Below are 16,052 nucleotides of genomic sequence, written 5' to 3'. Positions count from 1 at the left end.
CCGGCCCAAGAGGCCTAGTGGTTAAGTTTGGCACACTCCGCTTCAGCAGCCCAGGCACAGACCTACACCATTCATCAGAGGCCATGCTGTGGCAGCAACCCAGAGACAAAATAGAGGAAGATTGGCAACAAATGTTAGCTCAGGGTGAATCTTCCTCAGCAGAAAAAAATAATACAATAAAGTCTGCTTGATATACTGACTTCTATTTTATTTAATTAATTAATTAAATTTTTTTTTTCAAAGATTGGCACCTGGGCTAACAACTGTTGCCAATCTTTTTTTTTTTCCTCTGCTTTATCTCCCCAACCCTCCCCCCCGTACACAGTTGTATATCTTAGTTGCACGTCATTCTAGTTGTGGGATGTGGGACGCCGCCTCAACTTGGCCTGACGAGTGGTGCCATGTCCGCACCCAGGATCTGAACCCTGGGCCGCCACAGCAGAGCGTGTGAACTTAACCACTCAGCCACGGAGCCAGCCCCCTAACTTCTATTTTAAAATGTGTTCTTTCTAAAACTGCGCCCCCACATTTTTTCATATCATTAAAAGTAATTTAAATGTTACATACAATCTTTATAATAAAAATATCAAGTATCTACAAGTATTTTTTAAGCACCCACTCTATGCAATGCACAGGTCTAGGCACTAGAGATACAGTGAAAATTTTTGCTTTCATGATACTTATGCTAGTGAATGAAGATAAACAGTAAAGAAATAAAGTACGCACATTTTATGTCAAATGGTGAGGAGGGGTTTGGAGAAAAGTGAAGCACAGGAGACAGATAGAAATCCTTGGGGGGATGGGGTTACTATTTTAAACAAGATGATTAGAAAAGACCTCACTGATAGAGTGAAATTTGAATTGCAACTTAAAGAAGAAATGAGGGAGCAAACTGTGCACATACCTGGTGGGAAAGCATTGGTAAAAATCACACTTAGTTTACTTATGTCAGGACCAGTGCCTGCTACTTATAGTGCCCAGCAGAGGAAGAACTCAGTAACTATTGACCATGAATGGATACAATATCAAAGACATTTAGCAGTCTTGGATTGTTTTCACTGTTAAACTGAGATAGTGAGTTCATTCTAGCCATTTTGCTTTTTCATCACTCGTCATGATTTTTTGTTTTAACAGGAATAATGCAGAACCTGGGTCATGATTTTATTATATAATACACACACATATATATGTATATATACATGATGCAAATCAAAACTAAGTTCTGTATAAGTACTGATGCTTAAAACAGAGACAGATCTGTTGGAACTAACCCATAATTGCTTTCTTGAAAATTTGCCTATAATTACGTTAAATCCTGTCCCTGTCCCCCCCACACACACATACTAATCTTGATAAAAGTTTATCTTTGTCAAAAATTGTGCACTAATAATGTCTTTGTTCTAATCATAAGGCTATAGGTTTTGAGGATCTGACCTTATTATTTCTCTTTGACAGGGTAAGAAACCAACACACACAATTCAAGCAGCTTGTCCAAGTTCATTTGGCTAGTTAGTAATAGACCTGAAACTCCTATTATTCTAATTGAGAAATTGATGAACTTTTCACTAATTGGGAAGGCAATATTAAGAACACTGAAATTCAGATTAAACTTTTAACTATCTTATACGTGATTAGAGAGCTAGAAGTATCTGAATAACATTAAAATTGAGAGCATTATTTCTAACATTCTTGAGCCCAGATTTTTAGTTTCCATGAATTAAGAGTTCCCTAGAAGCCAGAACTGTTTCAGAGTCAAACTAAGATAAAAAGTTTATAATAATAATGTTGATGTAACTAAACTACTACGCATGTTTACAATATTTGCTCTCCCTCAGTTCCATTTATGGTCACAGAAAATAGCTAGATTAGCACAGTTTGCAAATTTAGCAGTGTAATATTTTCTTCTGAAATAATATTATAATTTAGAATGAGAGGAGTGGTAATTTTGTTTAAATAAACTAAGAGTTGACTAGAAACTAAATGCTAATGACTAAGGTCTTATAATTTGATAATGGATATCATGAAAACTTTGTGATAGTATATACTGCATTTTCAACTTAAGATTATTACATCTAATCTTTTTATATCTTTTCTTTTATAGTCTAGTGAGATGCCCAAATTAACAGAGCAATTAGCAGGACCACTTCGTCAAATGCAGGTAAGATTTTTTTCCAACTATATATTTTATGAAGAGAATATTATAAAATAAACATTTTTGACAGTCTTATCATAGTATTTATTATTCCACAGAGACAACTTCCTCTGAGATTAAATATGTCTCTTGATGTTAACATTTAATGCTATTGATAATATCATTTGTGATTTTTATTTTAATACTTAAAGATTCCCCCCACCAATGTAATAAATTGTATAGAGTTGCTATGAGTGCAGATTTAGCACTGCATAATGTAGATAGGCTATACCAGCAGTTCAGTGCTTGCATTGTTTTCCTTGGTATTAAGAATCGCATCTTGATGGAGTAGGATGTAGTTAGCTTAATTTTTTGTACACTTTTCCATCCTAGTTTACAACAAATTTTAAAATCTGTTTTATCCTAAGAAATTATTTATCTCTGGGTCCTCAAAGCCATAGTAGTTTATAGTCATAAATTTGTGTCTTTTATTTTCTTAGGATGCATTAATTTTTATCTACCTTTTCAACATTAGACAGAAAGACAGGGAAAAAAGAACTATAAGACATTGCAAGAGAGGAATAAAAAGTGGATCATAAAAATAGGCCCCTCCAATAGAACATTTAGCATCCCTTAATATTACTAACAAATTTACACTTCCAGAACCGGGGAAGTCTTTTTAGACCTAGGAGTTTTTGACCTTTTAGATTACCAAGAAGAAAAGAATGAATCTAAATTTCTCATTGTGGGGAAAAGAAAAGATTTACCTTTTTTGTATGTGTGTGAGGAAGGTTGTCCCTGAGCTATCATCTTTGTCAGTCTTCCTCTGTTTTATATGTGGGATTCCTCCACAGCATGGCTTGATGAGGAGTGTGTAGGTCTGTGCCTGGGATCCAAACCCGCGAACCCCAGGCCACCAAAGCGGAGCATGCAAATTTCACCAGTATGCCACTGGGCTAGCCCCAAGATTTACATTTTTTAAAGTATTTTTAGTGGAGAAGCATCATTTTGCCATGGGATTCGTGTTTCTCTAAATCTGTTTTGTTGTTTTTGTTTTATTTTATTAATTAAACAGTTAGAGATTAATTAAATGATACTCTTGAATAATTTTAATGAAGAGTTCTGTTTTTCGTAGAAAAGGTATAACTGGGTGAAAATCATGCCCTTGATATATTTTTCTTAGTTAATTACTTCAGTGTAATAGGAAAACTTCGGTGTTTGATCTCTTAGCAATGGAACAGGCACTGTGGCTACTTAGAAGCCAGATATCCAAATTGCAGACATATTACTGAGGAAGACAAAAGGAGCCTGTGGAATACTGGCCTTGAAAACCTAAAGAAAAAGTGATATAGGAGATCATAATAAGAAATTTTAAGTATATCTTTTGTCTTCAAAGGAATGTGCTAAAAGAATTGCAAAAGTTTCAGCAGAAGCCAAATTGGAAATTGATGAGGAAACTTATCTAAGCTCATTCAAACCTCACTTGATGGATGTAGTATATACCTGGGCAACTGGAGCTACATTTGCTCATATCTGCAAAATGACAGATGTCTTTGAAGGTATGGTTCAAGTTTGTATACATGCATTTTTTTTTGATGTAAGAAATATACTTAGGGGGTGGCATTTTTTTTAACTAAACAGGAATATATGATTTTTAACTTTTGGTAAAAAAATTGAATCTTCTGCCTGTGTAGATCAAAAATATTCTTCACAAATCCTTTGTGTTATTTAATAAGCACAATCTGCTCATTATAAATTCCTTAGGGAACTGTTTTAACAGTTTGTAATCATGTGGAAAGGTCTCTGTAATCACAGATAAACAGATGATCCTGGTAAGTCATATTTGTGTGGATATTTTTACTTTTTGGTTTTATTTGCATGATAACTTAATAGCTTGCTGTATAATTCCACTAGAAAATAGCAAAGCTGAAAATGCTGTCCATCATTGCACTTCTAATGACAAACTTGGCCTCCCTCAGATTGTTGCATCAGCACAAATCAGATTAATGAGCAGAATTTCAGGAAACTGAAGAATAACTATTACTCAATTGAAGAGAAATTTTAAGTGAAAAAATAAAGGCAAAGGGAATATATAAGGAATAATTACAAGTGAATTCAAGGAGCAAAATTTAAAGAAGACCATAGTTAGAAATGCTGTATTCATTGCCAAAAGATTGGTTTATGTAGATATTTATAATAGTAAATTAGATATTTATATTGAACTTTCTTAAAAAGGAAAATAAATTATCTTTAATGTCATAAAGATTATAATAATATTTAAAAATAACTTACTATTGCTTATAGTTCTATTTTTAGAAGAATTATATTTTAATACACCAAATATTATATGCTTTTTAACTGATATTATTTAAGACTAATAGATTACTGAGTTTATGAATCAATGATTTTTATGATGTGTAAGTTAAACCTCTCTGCAACAGAATATGAAAATTTTCAATTATGAGCCTTTACTTCACTACATTGAACTTTATGGGTTTTAAAGTCCCAAAGGTTACAGTTCATAGTACCTTATTCTTTTGTTATGATGTGCTATTTTAGTCCTTTCCCTAAAGTTTATTTCTAAGCTTCTATTAAATGATCATTTAGTAATATGGTCCCAAAAAGTTTCCTGTGAATACTATATTCTGCTATTGGGAAGGTCATTATTTATTAATTCCTATGTACCAGGCATTGTGCTAAGCCCTTTATATAATTTATATCTAATCACCAAAACAGCAACTCAGGGTAGATACTATTGTTTCCACTGTGCACAAGGAGACTGAATTTTTTAAAAGGTAAATAATTTGGCCAAGGCCATGGAGGTGTAGTATGTGATGGCACTGTGATTTGAACCCTGGCCTCTGTGACTACAAGTCACATGGTAATTGATAGCTTCATCTAAGTACCATAATACCTTATCCTTGAATTTTGGATTACCTAGAGACTTCTTAAATCATACCCTAGCTTATAGCATCTCCATCCACTGAAAATTCATGCTCGTAGGAATGGTAGGAAGGTCTGTGATGTTCATGGTGGGTAGCTACAGTTGAGGCTGTGAGAAGAGGGAAGCATGACCTACCTCACTTGCGAACATTGCTTAACACATGGGTAGATGTATGATGGCTTGTATGTTTCAGAGGTGCCAAGGCAATCAAATACAGCACCACCAATCTTCAGTCTGACATCTTGAAACATAAGAATGAAACTAATGATTGCTCTATGCCTAAATAATCCAAGACTTGTTAATGTATTAGCTCATATTTATATAATCTCTGCTTCTCTTGAGAAGTCAAGTACAATGACATAAAACAATAGTGGTGCAATGTGGAGAGTAGGTTTTGTTTTATTTTCTTTGTTTGTTTTAGGAAAAATCAAGAAGCAATAGACCTGGAATAGGGAGTCCCATAAAATTGTCTTTGTGGATTATTTTTCTGTTCTTTGTACTTAAATGGAAAAGTTATCACAGTATGGAAGATAAACCCTAAACTGCTAAAATTGAAGATTTTAGCACCTGTGAGTTAACCTTTTCCACAGCATACTAGCACTCCTGAAATCTGTTTTGCCCTTTTTCAATTCCTTGGGGCTATTTCTGCATCACAGTTTGCTTGAGAATTCTAAGTTTGAAACTACGAGGAATTCAGTTTATAACTTGAAATCGAGTCTAACAGCACAATTTTCATGTTTTTCTGGTCTGGGTGCCAGTATATCAGCTACACTTTTTCGTTCTAAAATTGGAATAGACTATATATTAGCTCTTAAAAATAAACATGTTAATTAAACAAAAATAGAACTGAGAACCTTGATTTATTTAGGATAATATTTCCTTTTTCCAGCATACTGTGTCTCTCTCTCCACCCTCCCCCCCTTTTTTAATCATGTTGTTACGTAGTTTTTCCATTTCAGAATAGCCATTCTCCTCATCTTATTATTGTACATGCTTTATATAATTGGGAAAATACTGTAATCAGAGCTCTAGCCCATAACTCTAGTGTTTTTATTTTTACAGGCAGAAAATGATTATGTTAAAACTTTTTAATGTGCTGTGCTCAAATCATATTTGTTTCTAATTAGAGTTTTAATTTTCTTTTTATATGAAAATAAAAGTGTCTAATCATTTTATATCATGAACCTCAGAATTAGTTTTAAGTATTTTTCAAATATTAGCTGGAGCTAGTTAACACTATAATGTCTTTGGGGGATGTTTGATGCAAGAGAAGAATTTATACTGTGATTCACTTGTGGAATGTTGAAGACTTCATATAAATAACTATTTCCTCTTTTATCACCCTGAGAAAAAAGATAGAACATAGATGCTTCTTATTTCCATCAAACTCAACTTGAATAGCAATTTTAAAAAATAACTCATATAGGCTAAAGCCTAGAGTTTCAGTCTACTAATCCATGTAGTAGATCCATTGTAACCTCGACAGAGCCCGTTACTATTTATTTCTGTCTATACCAAAACAATATTGTACTCTTCATTATGCACGAAAGACTTCTTTCCACAGTGTACATGTCATCAGGAAGGCTCCTGTGACAAGTTATCACTTAAAAGTATTTACTTTACTTCTGCTTGCCATAGGTTTTTAAAACAAATGCTGTGTAGTGCATTTCCACACTCTGCCCTCACCACATGTTCTTCTCAAGTGCCTTTCAGCTGGCATGGTTTTACCCTCTCTAGGAAAGGCTACATCAGTGTCATAAGGGATTTTCCAGTGGATTTATTTTTAAAAATACTTTTGCCAATAATAAAGTAACATGTTATTAATATGCATCATTTCTGTGTTTAAATTTTGACACAATTTTAGTACTAAATGACTTAGGAATTAGTACATGATACTTACTCATTTGATGCATAATTACTAAGGCCCTAGTGGGGATCAGGCACTGTGCGAGCAGCAGGGTATGCCCTCCAAAAAGAGTTCAGCCTAAGCTGGGATCTAGTGGTAAATAATTGCAGGAAAATATATTTGTGATCCTAACCTCAGGCCAAACTCATTAAAACTGCCTATTTAGGAGTACTAAATTAGATGCAGGGCATGAACTGTGGGGAACCACTTTTGGGAATGCTAGAAAGCTGGAGGTAGAAATACTGTTGAGAGAAATGTGTTCCTTTCCATCCTCAATGAGAATGATGTTATTTTGTTCAAGAACCAGATGAAACTGATATTTGCAAAATTGCCCTTAAAGCATGTGCGCCCAAATGTGTGTCAGTGAGTGAATAATTAAATTGTGGTATATCCATACAATGGAACAGTATTAAACTATAAAAAGGAATGAAGTACTGATTCATGCTAAAATAGGGATGAACTCTGAACACATTAAGGTTCTAAGTGAAAGAAGGCAGATACAAAGACCACCTATTATATGATTCCATTTATATGAAATATCCAGAATAGGCAAATCCATAGAGACAGAAAGTTAAGAGACAGACAAAAAGTGGTTTCCATGGGCGGGAGGACAGTGGTACAGAACTAGGAGTGACTGCTTTCATGGGTGTGGGTTTCTTTTTGGGTGATAAAAAATATTCTAAAATTAGATAGTGATTATGGTTGTACAACCCCAAATATACCAAAAACCACTGAACTGTACAAGTAAATAAAAGGGTAAATTTTATGCTATGTGAATTAAATCTTTATATGAGTTCTTCCAGAATGGTGATGTAAAACCCGAGTATAGAAAAGGGCAGTGACGTTGAATTGTACACTTTAAAATGGTTAAAGTGGTGACTTTTACATTCTGTGTATCTTGCCACAATTTATTTATTTATTTATTTATTTTGGTGAGGAAGTTTGGCCCTGACCTAACATCCATTGCCAATTTCCTCTATTTTTTTGTATGTGAGATGCCACCACAGCATGGCTTGATGTGTGGTGTATAAGTCCACCCCCCGGGGTCTGAACCTGCAAACCCCAGGCCACCAAAGCACAGCACGCAAACTTAACCACTACGTCACCAGGCCAGCCCCCACAATATTTTTTTTTTGAAAAGGCAGTAACTAGTAAGAATTCAATTTTGCTTTCTAATACTCAATACTACTTTGGCAAGACTAGAAAAAACGATTTGTAACAAACCATTATGTTACTGTGTTTATTTCCATTTGGTCAGCTTCAGATAGTCTGGGGGTGGGTTATGGCTTTGTAGCTTTTTTTTCCTAGCAGTTAATCTAGCTGGTCCTAATTGATGAGGCAGAATGATTTGCAAAGCTGGGAATAAAGAGAACCCTTGGACTACAGAGAACTGTAGTAGGTAGGAAACATGCTAGATAATTCACAGTAGTCTTCATTAATCCCCGTGGGGAATAGCGTTTATGCTGCAGGCAGCTCTGGACAGTGTTTGTGCACACACACACACACACACACACATATACGGTGATTTGTTGACAAAACTCTGGCCAACAGCCACAGCCATTATATGTGCAACCCTGTACCTCCTGGCCTCATTTTCTTAACTGTTCTCATGTCATCTGAAACTGTCAGCACTAAAATTTCCAGAAATTGAGTTGGAGTGTTAAAGTGTAACACGGCAGTGCTCACTGGCTTGGACGTTAGTTCTGTTGCTTTAGTTTATACCTTATCTTAGCAATTTACTTCATATGGTTTGGCCTCTCTGATACCTTTTGTAGATTCTGGTTATTAACGTGAGTTACTCAATTTGTAGAAACACCAGACGATATTAGGTTATCTGTGTTTTCCTGGTACACAATTCAAATCAGTCAAAATAAAGTTTGTTTGTGAGAGAGGGTACCTGGCTCTCCAATGCCCTACATAGCAGACGACTTTGAAAAGAATTTTATTTCAATCCTAAATGATTTGTGAGAATCTGTTATTCCTTTTTTAAAGCACTATTTACATTTTTAGCCACTACCTAATTTAATTCTCTTTGATTAGAAGCATTTGCAAAATAAACACGTAATATCTGGTTGCATAGGTAATACGATGTTAATTACCTTCTCCATCCCAACGCCTACCCTCTCTTTAGACACCCAAAAGTTATTGCAACTGGATTTCCCCTTTCATTGCAAGGCACTATTGGAGCCCAGCATTCCTAGCAGCTGCAAATAGAACTAACAAATGTAGCCAATATTTATTGAGCTCTTATTGTATTGTTGACACTTGTTAAGCACTTTACATACATTACTTCATTCATTTCTCACAATAACCCCATCAGAGTAGGAATTATTATTATATCTCTACTTTATAAATGAGTAAAATGAAATTTTTCTTAGGCTAATGGAAAAGATTTGGATGGAAAGTGATGGGTTCACTTTTTGGAAATGTTGAGTTTGAGGTGCCTATAATATGTCTGGGTGATCAACATTTTGTTGGCAGCAGCATCTAGCTAGAATTAATAGCATTGTTTTATTCCTGTAACGTTTGTTTTTATTAATTATGACCTATTTATAAAAAACGAGTTCTTTTTAAAGTCATTTATTTAAGTAAAAGTGTTACCACAAAAATGTGAGTGATACACTAATGATTGAAGTTTGTAAAATAATACTTTTAAAGATATAACTGAGGGTCCACAAGTGATTATCCTAATATAAAAATATCACACGTGGACCATCCAGAACCTTATGTTTGAGTCAGGACCGAAACAGACTCACCCCAGCTTCCTGTGAGCATTTGAATGAATAGTATTGGGTTTTTGAGCAGTTAGAGGAGCCCTGTTTCTCCTGGGATGCAGAGGGGCATAGGCTCCCCAGCTGCCTGTGGGACTGCCACCCTCTCGTTAATGTTGCTTGTGCCCTGCACAAGGGCACCCAATGGAAGGGGAGGTAGAAGCTGAAATCTTGTCCCATCCAGAGGAAGAGATAAAGATGCTGTCCATTTGTCAAGCCATGAATTTAGCCGTGGACCTAGAGGATGCTGCCTTCTGATCCTATAATGGCTAGTGGCCACCCTGGCTGCCTCCTGTTCCCAGGAAATAGGCTACCCATATCTGTGAAGCTGGTTGTGTTTGCTTCGTGGTTTGGCTTTCAGCCCCATCCTCTTCCATATTGTAACCTCAGGGTGTTTTGTGTATTTTTATCCTCCCTGTCTCACCTGTGTACCTATCCTTCAGGTGCCATTAAGACCTGCTTTATTTTTTTTCTCACTTAAGCCACTAAGTGAGCTTTCTTCTTCCTTGGTCCTGTCTCTTCATTTCACATTTAATTTCCTCAGCCAAGTTCACAGCAAAAAAACAAAATAGTATTTTCAACTTTTACAGGGTTCCAACTTTTACAAGTTCTCCAAGAACTCTTAGCCTCACAGTTGAAAGGGAAGCTGTTGTTCTCAAGAGTAGCTAATACAGACAGTTATCTTTGCCATTTCCAACAAAGCAGTATTGGTAGACTTCGTTTCTAATCCTAGATCTGAACTGTTAACCTGAACTTGAAAGGCACTGACCACCTCTTTGGTTTCTCGTTGTAACATGGTAGAATAATGTTGGGAGTGACTAATGATTTAGTCTCTCCTACTTGGAAACAATATCTTCTGTGAAATCAGTTTTCTTTGTTAAAGGTTACTAGTAGAAGCAGCAGCAAGTCTTATTTATTTTTCACCTGTTCTGTTAATTTTCAAAATTTTGGAATAGTTTATTAGGGGCAAAATGAGTTACCTCAGTAACAAAAAGTAAACTCAAGGTAGATATCACATAGCTACTTCCTCATTCTCTTGGAGGCCTGTGTGGAGAGGACATAGCCATTCTGCTTCGAAAGAACCTTCCTTCTGAGCCCCTCAGATAGTTCCCCATTTCTAGGAAGCAACTGAAATTCTTGTTCTTCTATCTGCTTTATGTACCACCAGCTGGATCAGTCTAATAATTCACTTTGTCTGTTCCTATGCTTTCATAGAAGAAGTAGTAGTAAAAGCAGTAGTAGCAGTAGCAGTAGCAGCAGCAGTAGTAGTAGTAGTAGTAGAAAATTACTGAGCACCAGCTATGTGCCAGGCACCTTGAACATACTACCTCATTTAGTCTTTCCCACAGCTTGCTAGTACAGTCCCTTAAGTACTAAATGGCACAGCTGATCCCTGGTCTGTCCACCTCCAGAGACTGTGTCGTCTATGTAGGACTTCTCTCTGGGCTTCCTCTGCTACTTCTCTTAGAGGCACTTCCAGATCATCACTGCTCTCCTCAAGCATCTGCCTCAACTCTGCTCAAGCTTTCTAGGTGATCAGTCCTGCTACAGAGGAAAGGGAGAAGCCATTAGGCCTGTCTTCTTACCTAGAAACTCACGTGCATATGTCCTCTCCCCTATTTCCTCTTCAGAGGAAGGGCCCTTCTCCCATTGTTCTGAATCCCAGAGCCTTCTCCATGCTTTTCTTTACCCTCCTCAGTCTTGAATCACATCCTTCCTGCTGCCATTTTAGCATATAAATATGCTTATATTTCTCATCCACACCTTCTCCAGCCACCAACATAGTTAAGAGCAAGAGCACAAATCTTGGGCTCAAATCTTACCCGCTCACTAGATTAATGATCCTGGGCAAGTTACTTAACTGTGCCTCAGTTTCTTTGGCTATAAAATGGGGAGGATAATAGTTCCTACCTCATTGTGAGGATAACATGGTGCATGTAGAGCCTTTAGCATAGTGCCTGGCATAGAGCTTTCAATAAATCTTAGCTGCTGCAGTCATTTTTTAGTAAGGGTTATTTTGTTGTCATCATCACCCTCAAACCCTCATTCCTTTTATAGACAGGCTTGGAAAGAGAGTAGTCAAGAATAGACCATGTTCGGTTCCCTACCTCTCATTTCCTTCTTGATCCACAGTAACCTGGTGCCCTCTTTCACTGAAGTTACCACAAGTCACGAATGACTATCTGCCAAATTCAGAAAACAAACCCTTTATCTGACTGGCTCCTACTTCCCAACTTTTACTACTTTCTACTTCTTAAAATCCATTAATATAAATTCTTTGGCATTACCTGGCAAAGAAGATTTCTAGAGAAGTGAAGAACTTAGAGTAAGGCCTAGAAAACTTACAAAATATTTACAGTTAAAAAATATTATTTTAAATTTATAAACTGAATTTAATTATAAATTGAAATTTATAAAAGTAATACATATTTATTATAGAAAATTTAGAAAATAAATTATTTCTTTGAGGCACTATAATATAATAAGGTTAAATGCTTGGGCTTTAGAATCTTACTGTCTGGATTCAAATCATGTACTTCTGGCTCTGACTTTGGTCAAGTTATGTGTGTAACTTCTCTGAGTTTCTCCTTTTTGTAAAATAGGGATAATAACAGTAGTTGCCTTATGGAATTGTAAGGGTCAAACAGGAGAAAATTTATATAAAATACAGTTTACAGACCTACCACAAAATAAGTGCTCAGAAAATGTTGGACATCACACTTTTTCCTCAAAACTAATTCAGCCAAATTTTACCTTTCCTTGATGCCCAGATGTCATTATAAACGTCAATTACTTTACTCTTTCTTTACAAGAAAGCCCTCAGGGTTATTGTAAGATGTGTGTATGGAAGGTGAGGTTTCACTCTTGACTCTAGTGTTTCAGGGTTAGATTTTATGGAATTGTATCTCTATTCTGGCTGCCATTTTGGCTGTTGACTCTCATCTAGTAAACTTCTCTGCTAGGAGCCAGTAACTTTGATAGAATTGTGTATTGGAAATAGGCTGTAATTGAGTGCTGGAGGTTTTTTCCAAGAACTCCATGGAACTTTTAATGGGAGGAGAGAAGGAAGGACAAAAAAGCAGTGGACTTAGAATATTTTGGCTAAAGGGCCGTATTCCGACCTTACATTCCTTTAGAGCTTTGCCCTTGTCAAAGAATTTGTACGTCTCTTATCTCAAGTAAGACAAATCCAGGGTTAAGAAGAGCAAGCCCTCTGTTTAAATTGTTATTATTTATCTTACAGATGAGAAAGGGAAATGAGAGTAGAGTAAGGGCCTAGATTGCAGACGTAGTTTCTTAGCAACACAATCTGGACTAGAACCCACGTCTCCAACCCAGGAGGTGCTAACTCCTGGTGCCTTGGTTCAGTAGGTGAACATCCTATATGTAGGAGATGGTATTGTCCTTTTTTAAAGGGGTATCCCCATTTTCCTTATAAGGTGACCTATGTGCTGGTAGTGGTCTTCTTTATGACCAGTCTCATCCCATAAACCTCCCACTAACAGAAATAGCATCTCTCTTCATTGCTCTGGCCCATAGGCAGGTTCAGAAACCAGACGTGTTGTCCTTATTGGTCCAGGCCCTCGTGTGCTACTTTCCCAGGCTCCTGGGATTTTCCAACAGGGAGAGAAGGTGCTTGGCATGGGCATGGGTACTTCCTACTGGATTGTGCTGACTCTGTTAGGCAAATGCCTTGTAATTGTACTTTTGTCTAGGCTCAGATTCCATTCTGCTTTCTGAGTTAAATCTCCACTGTTCTCCCCCTTGGGCACATTGGAACATAATGTTGGAGGGCATTAAAAGGTAAAAAGGAACTTTCAACACTGCACAATGAGTGTATTACAAGAACTTGATAAACGTTAATTCCACTGTTGCAAAGAGTTTATAAGGACCTAGTTAAAGTGTGAGTTCACAGCTTGCAAATCAGAGGGAACTGATATTCCTAATTTATTTCAGATATTAAAAAGGAAATCTTGGGAGGCTGGCCCCGTGGTATAGCAGTTAAGTTCACGGGCTCCTTTTTGGCAGCTTGGGGTTCACCGGTTCGGATCCACACACCACTTATCAAGCCATGCTGTGGCAGCGTCCTGCATATAAAGCAGAGGAAGATGAGCACAGATATTAGCACAGGGCCTATCTTCCTCAGCAAAAAAGAGGATTGGCGGTGGATGTTAGATCAGGGTTAATCTTCCTCAAGAAGAAAAGAAAAATGAAGTCTCAGGGGCCGGTGAAGTCTCAGGGGCCAGCCCAGTGGTATAGTGGTTAAGTTTGTGTGCTTCACTTTGGCAGCCCAGGGTTTGCTGGTTCAGATCCTGGGTGTGAACTGACACATGGCTCATCAAGCCATGTTGTGGTGGCATCCCACATACAAAAAACAGAGGAAGATTGGCACAGATGTTAGCTCAGGGACAATTTTCCTCAAGCTAAAAGAGGAAGATTGGCAACAGATGTTAGCTCAGGGACAGTCTTCCTCACCAAAAAACCAAAAATGAAGTCCCAACAGTTTTAAACTTAGGCAGGTAGCACTTAGAAAAAGGATCCCAGGCCCCTCTGTGTAAATCTGACAGAAATAAAACTATGTTTATAGGTTCAGCTTTGATACAAACATTTGTCTCAGACGGGCAGTCATATGCAATGAGAGGAGGCTTATGTCCTCTTTTGTGCTTCCCTGAGGACACACTATGTGAAGAAAGCACTGATGAAAGAGTCTATTTAAGGGCAAGAAGAATGAATGATTGCATCTTTAAATTGACAAATCTGATCGTTACTCCCCTGCTTAAAAATCTCCTGTTGCATTCTCTTCACAGGATGGTATCTGGATACCTCAGTAGGCCACACTCAGGGTCCTCAAATGGCTGCAGTTTGTCAGGCTTTTCTGCATTGCCTCAGTAGTCTTCCCTTGTCACTGCCTGATAGACAACCTCATTCATATAGACCCAGCTTCATCTTTGCCAGCCTTCACCCCAAAATTGCTCTCTCCTCTGCACTCAGGGCAATTTGTTTACTTACCTCTGTAAGAGCAAGTGTCAACACATTATAATAAATCCATAATGCTACCATTAGAGAAAGATGGGAATTAAATTTTTCATCTTTAGAGCCTTTCTAGTGCCTAGCAGTCAGCCAGTTAAGTTTGCTAGCTGGTTTACTACATGAGAAGTCCCTCAGAGTACTATTAGTTAATCATCCCAAGTTCTCCTGCCTTGCCTCTTAACATAAGTTCTGCTATTCCTGATTATTTCCATTTTAGAAGTGATTTGCTTCCTTTTCTATCCAGGCAGCATAATTCGTTGTATGAGGCGTCTGGAAGAACTACTTCGACAGATGTGTCAAGCAGCAAAAGCCATTGGAAACACTGAGCTGGAAAATAAATTTGCAGAAGGTCAGTATCCAATCTGTAACCTTTTTCTAGTCATTTAGGCAAATCTTGTGAGACTTGAGCTCTTGACCACAATCTAGGGGAAAATTTTCAGATGCTCTTCACTGGACTGCTGTGAAGGGCCCCTCTAGTAGTGTTCAAATAAAATTTTAAAAAGAGGGTCTGTGTAGGAAAAAGTTTTGAGATTTTATATATATTCATTTACAAATATTTATTGTACACTTACTATGTGCCAGGCATTGTTTTTAGAACTAGGAGATAACGGCAGTGAAGAAAAAGACACAAATGCCTGCCTTCACGGAGCTTACATTCTAGCGTGGGGAGATGGACAATAAGCAAGTCAATAATTGAAATATATCAGGTGGTGGTAAGTCTACAGAAGAAAACAAAGGAAGAGACAATAAGTAATTTGGGCACTGGATGAGATGGCCTAGGGGCCTCCACTCAGAAGGTGGCATTTAAGCCTTTCATATGCTTGCCATACTTGAGCAACAGCAAGAGGCCAGTGTGGCAGGAGCAAGGTGAGCAATGAGTAGAATAGTAGGGGATGGGAGAGAAAAGAAATGATCATGTAGCTCCCAGCCCTTGGCTTTTCCCTTTGAGTGACTGGAGGTTTTGAGCACAGGAGTGGTGTGCTCTGACTTGGATTTTTCAAGGCAATTCTTGCTGCTGCATTGTGGGCAAGTCTGTAGAGTAGCAAGGTGGAAGCAGGAAGACCAGACCAAGAAAAGGTGGCTAGACCACGGTGGTAGTAATGGTGAGGGGGTGGGGGGGCGGGGGACACAACACGGGACATTCATGCTTGTAAATAGTTTCGTTTTATGTGAATATTGGCCATGAAAAAGAACTATGAGTTAAACCATCAAAGAATAGCAGTCACATTGTTGCTCTGAGTTGGTTGCTCACAGTCAACCTTAGTGATT

General features: G+C 37.4%; 1 protein-coding gene across 1 annotated transcript in view; it reads left to right on the top strand.

The window, feature by feature from the left end:
- Positions 1-16,052, top strand: part of MTREX (Mtr4 exosome RNA helicase) — a 116,813-nt gene that overhangs the window by 98,351 nt on the left and 2,410 nt on the right. The window contains exons 24-26 of the mRNA XM_014860340.3: positions 2,102-2,158; positions 3,528-3,690; positions 15,028-15,132. Coding sequence (XP_014715826.1) covers positions 2,102-2,158; positions 3,528-3,690; positions 15,028-15,132 — 325 coding nt within the window. The remainder of the gene's footprint in view (positions 1-2,101; positions 2,159-3,527; positions 3,691-15,027; positions 15,133-16,052) is intronic.

This window comes from Equus asinus, chromosome 10, assembly GCF_041296235.1.
Source record: "Equus asinus isolate D_3611 breed Donkey chromosome 10, EquAss-T2T_v2, whole genome shotgun sequence".
Lineage (NCBI taxonomy): Eukaryota > Metazoa > Chordata > Mammalia > Perissodactyla > Equidae > Equus > Equus asinus.
The sequence above is the reverse complement of the archived record's forward strand: the minus strand, read 5'-3'. Positions and strand labels throughout refer to the sequence as shown.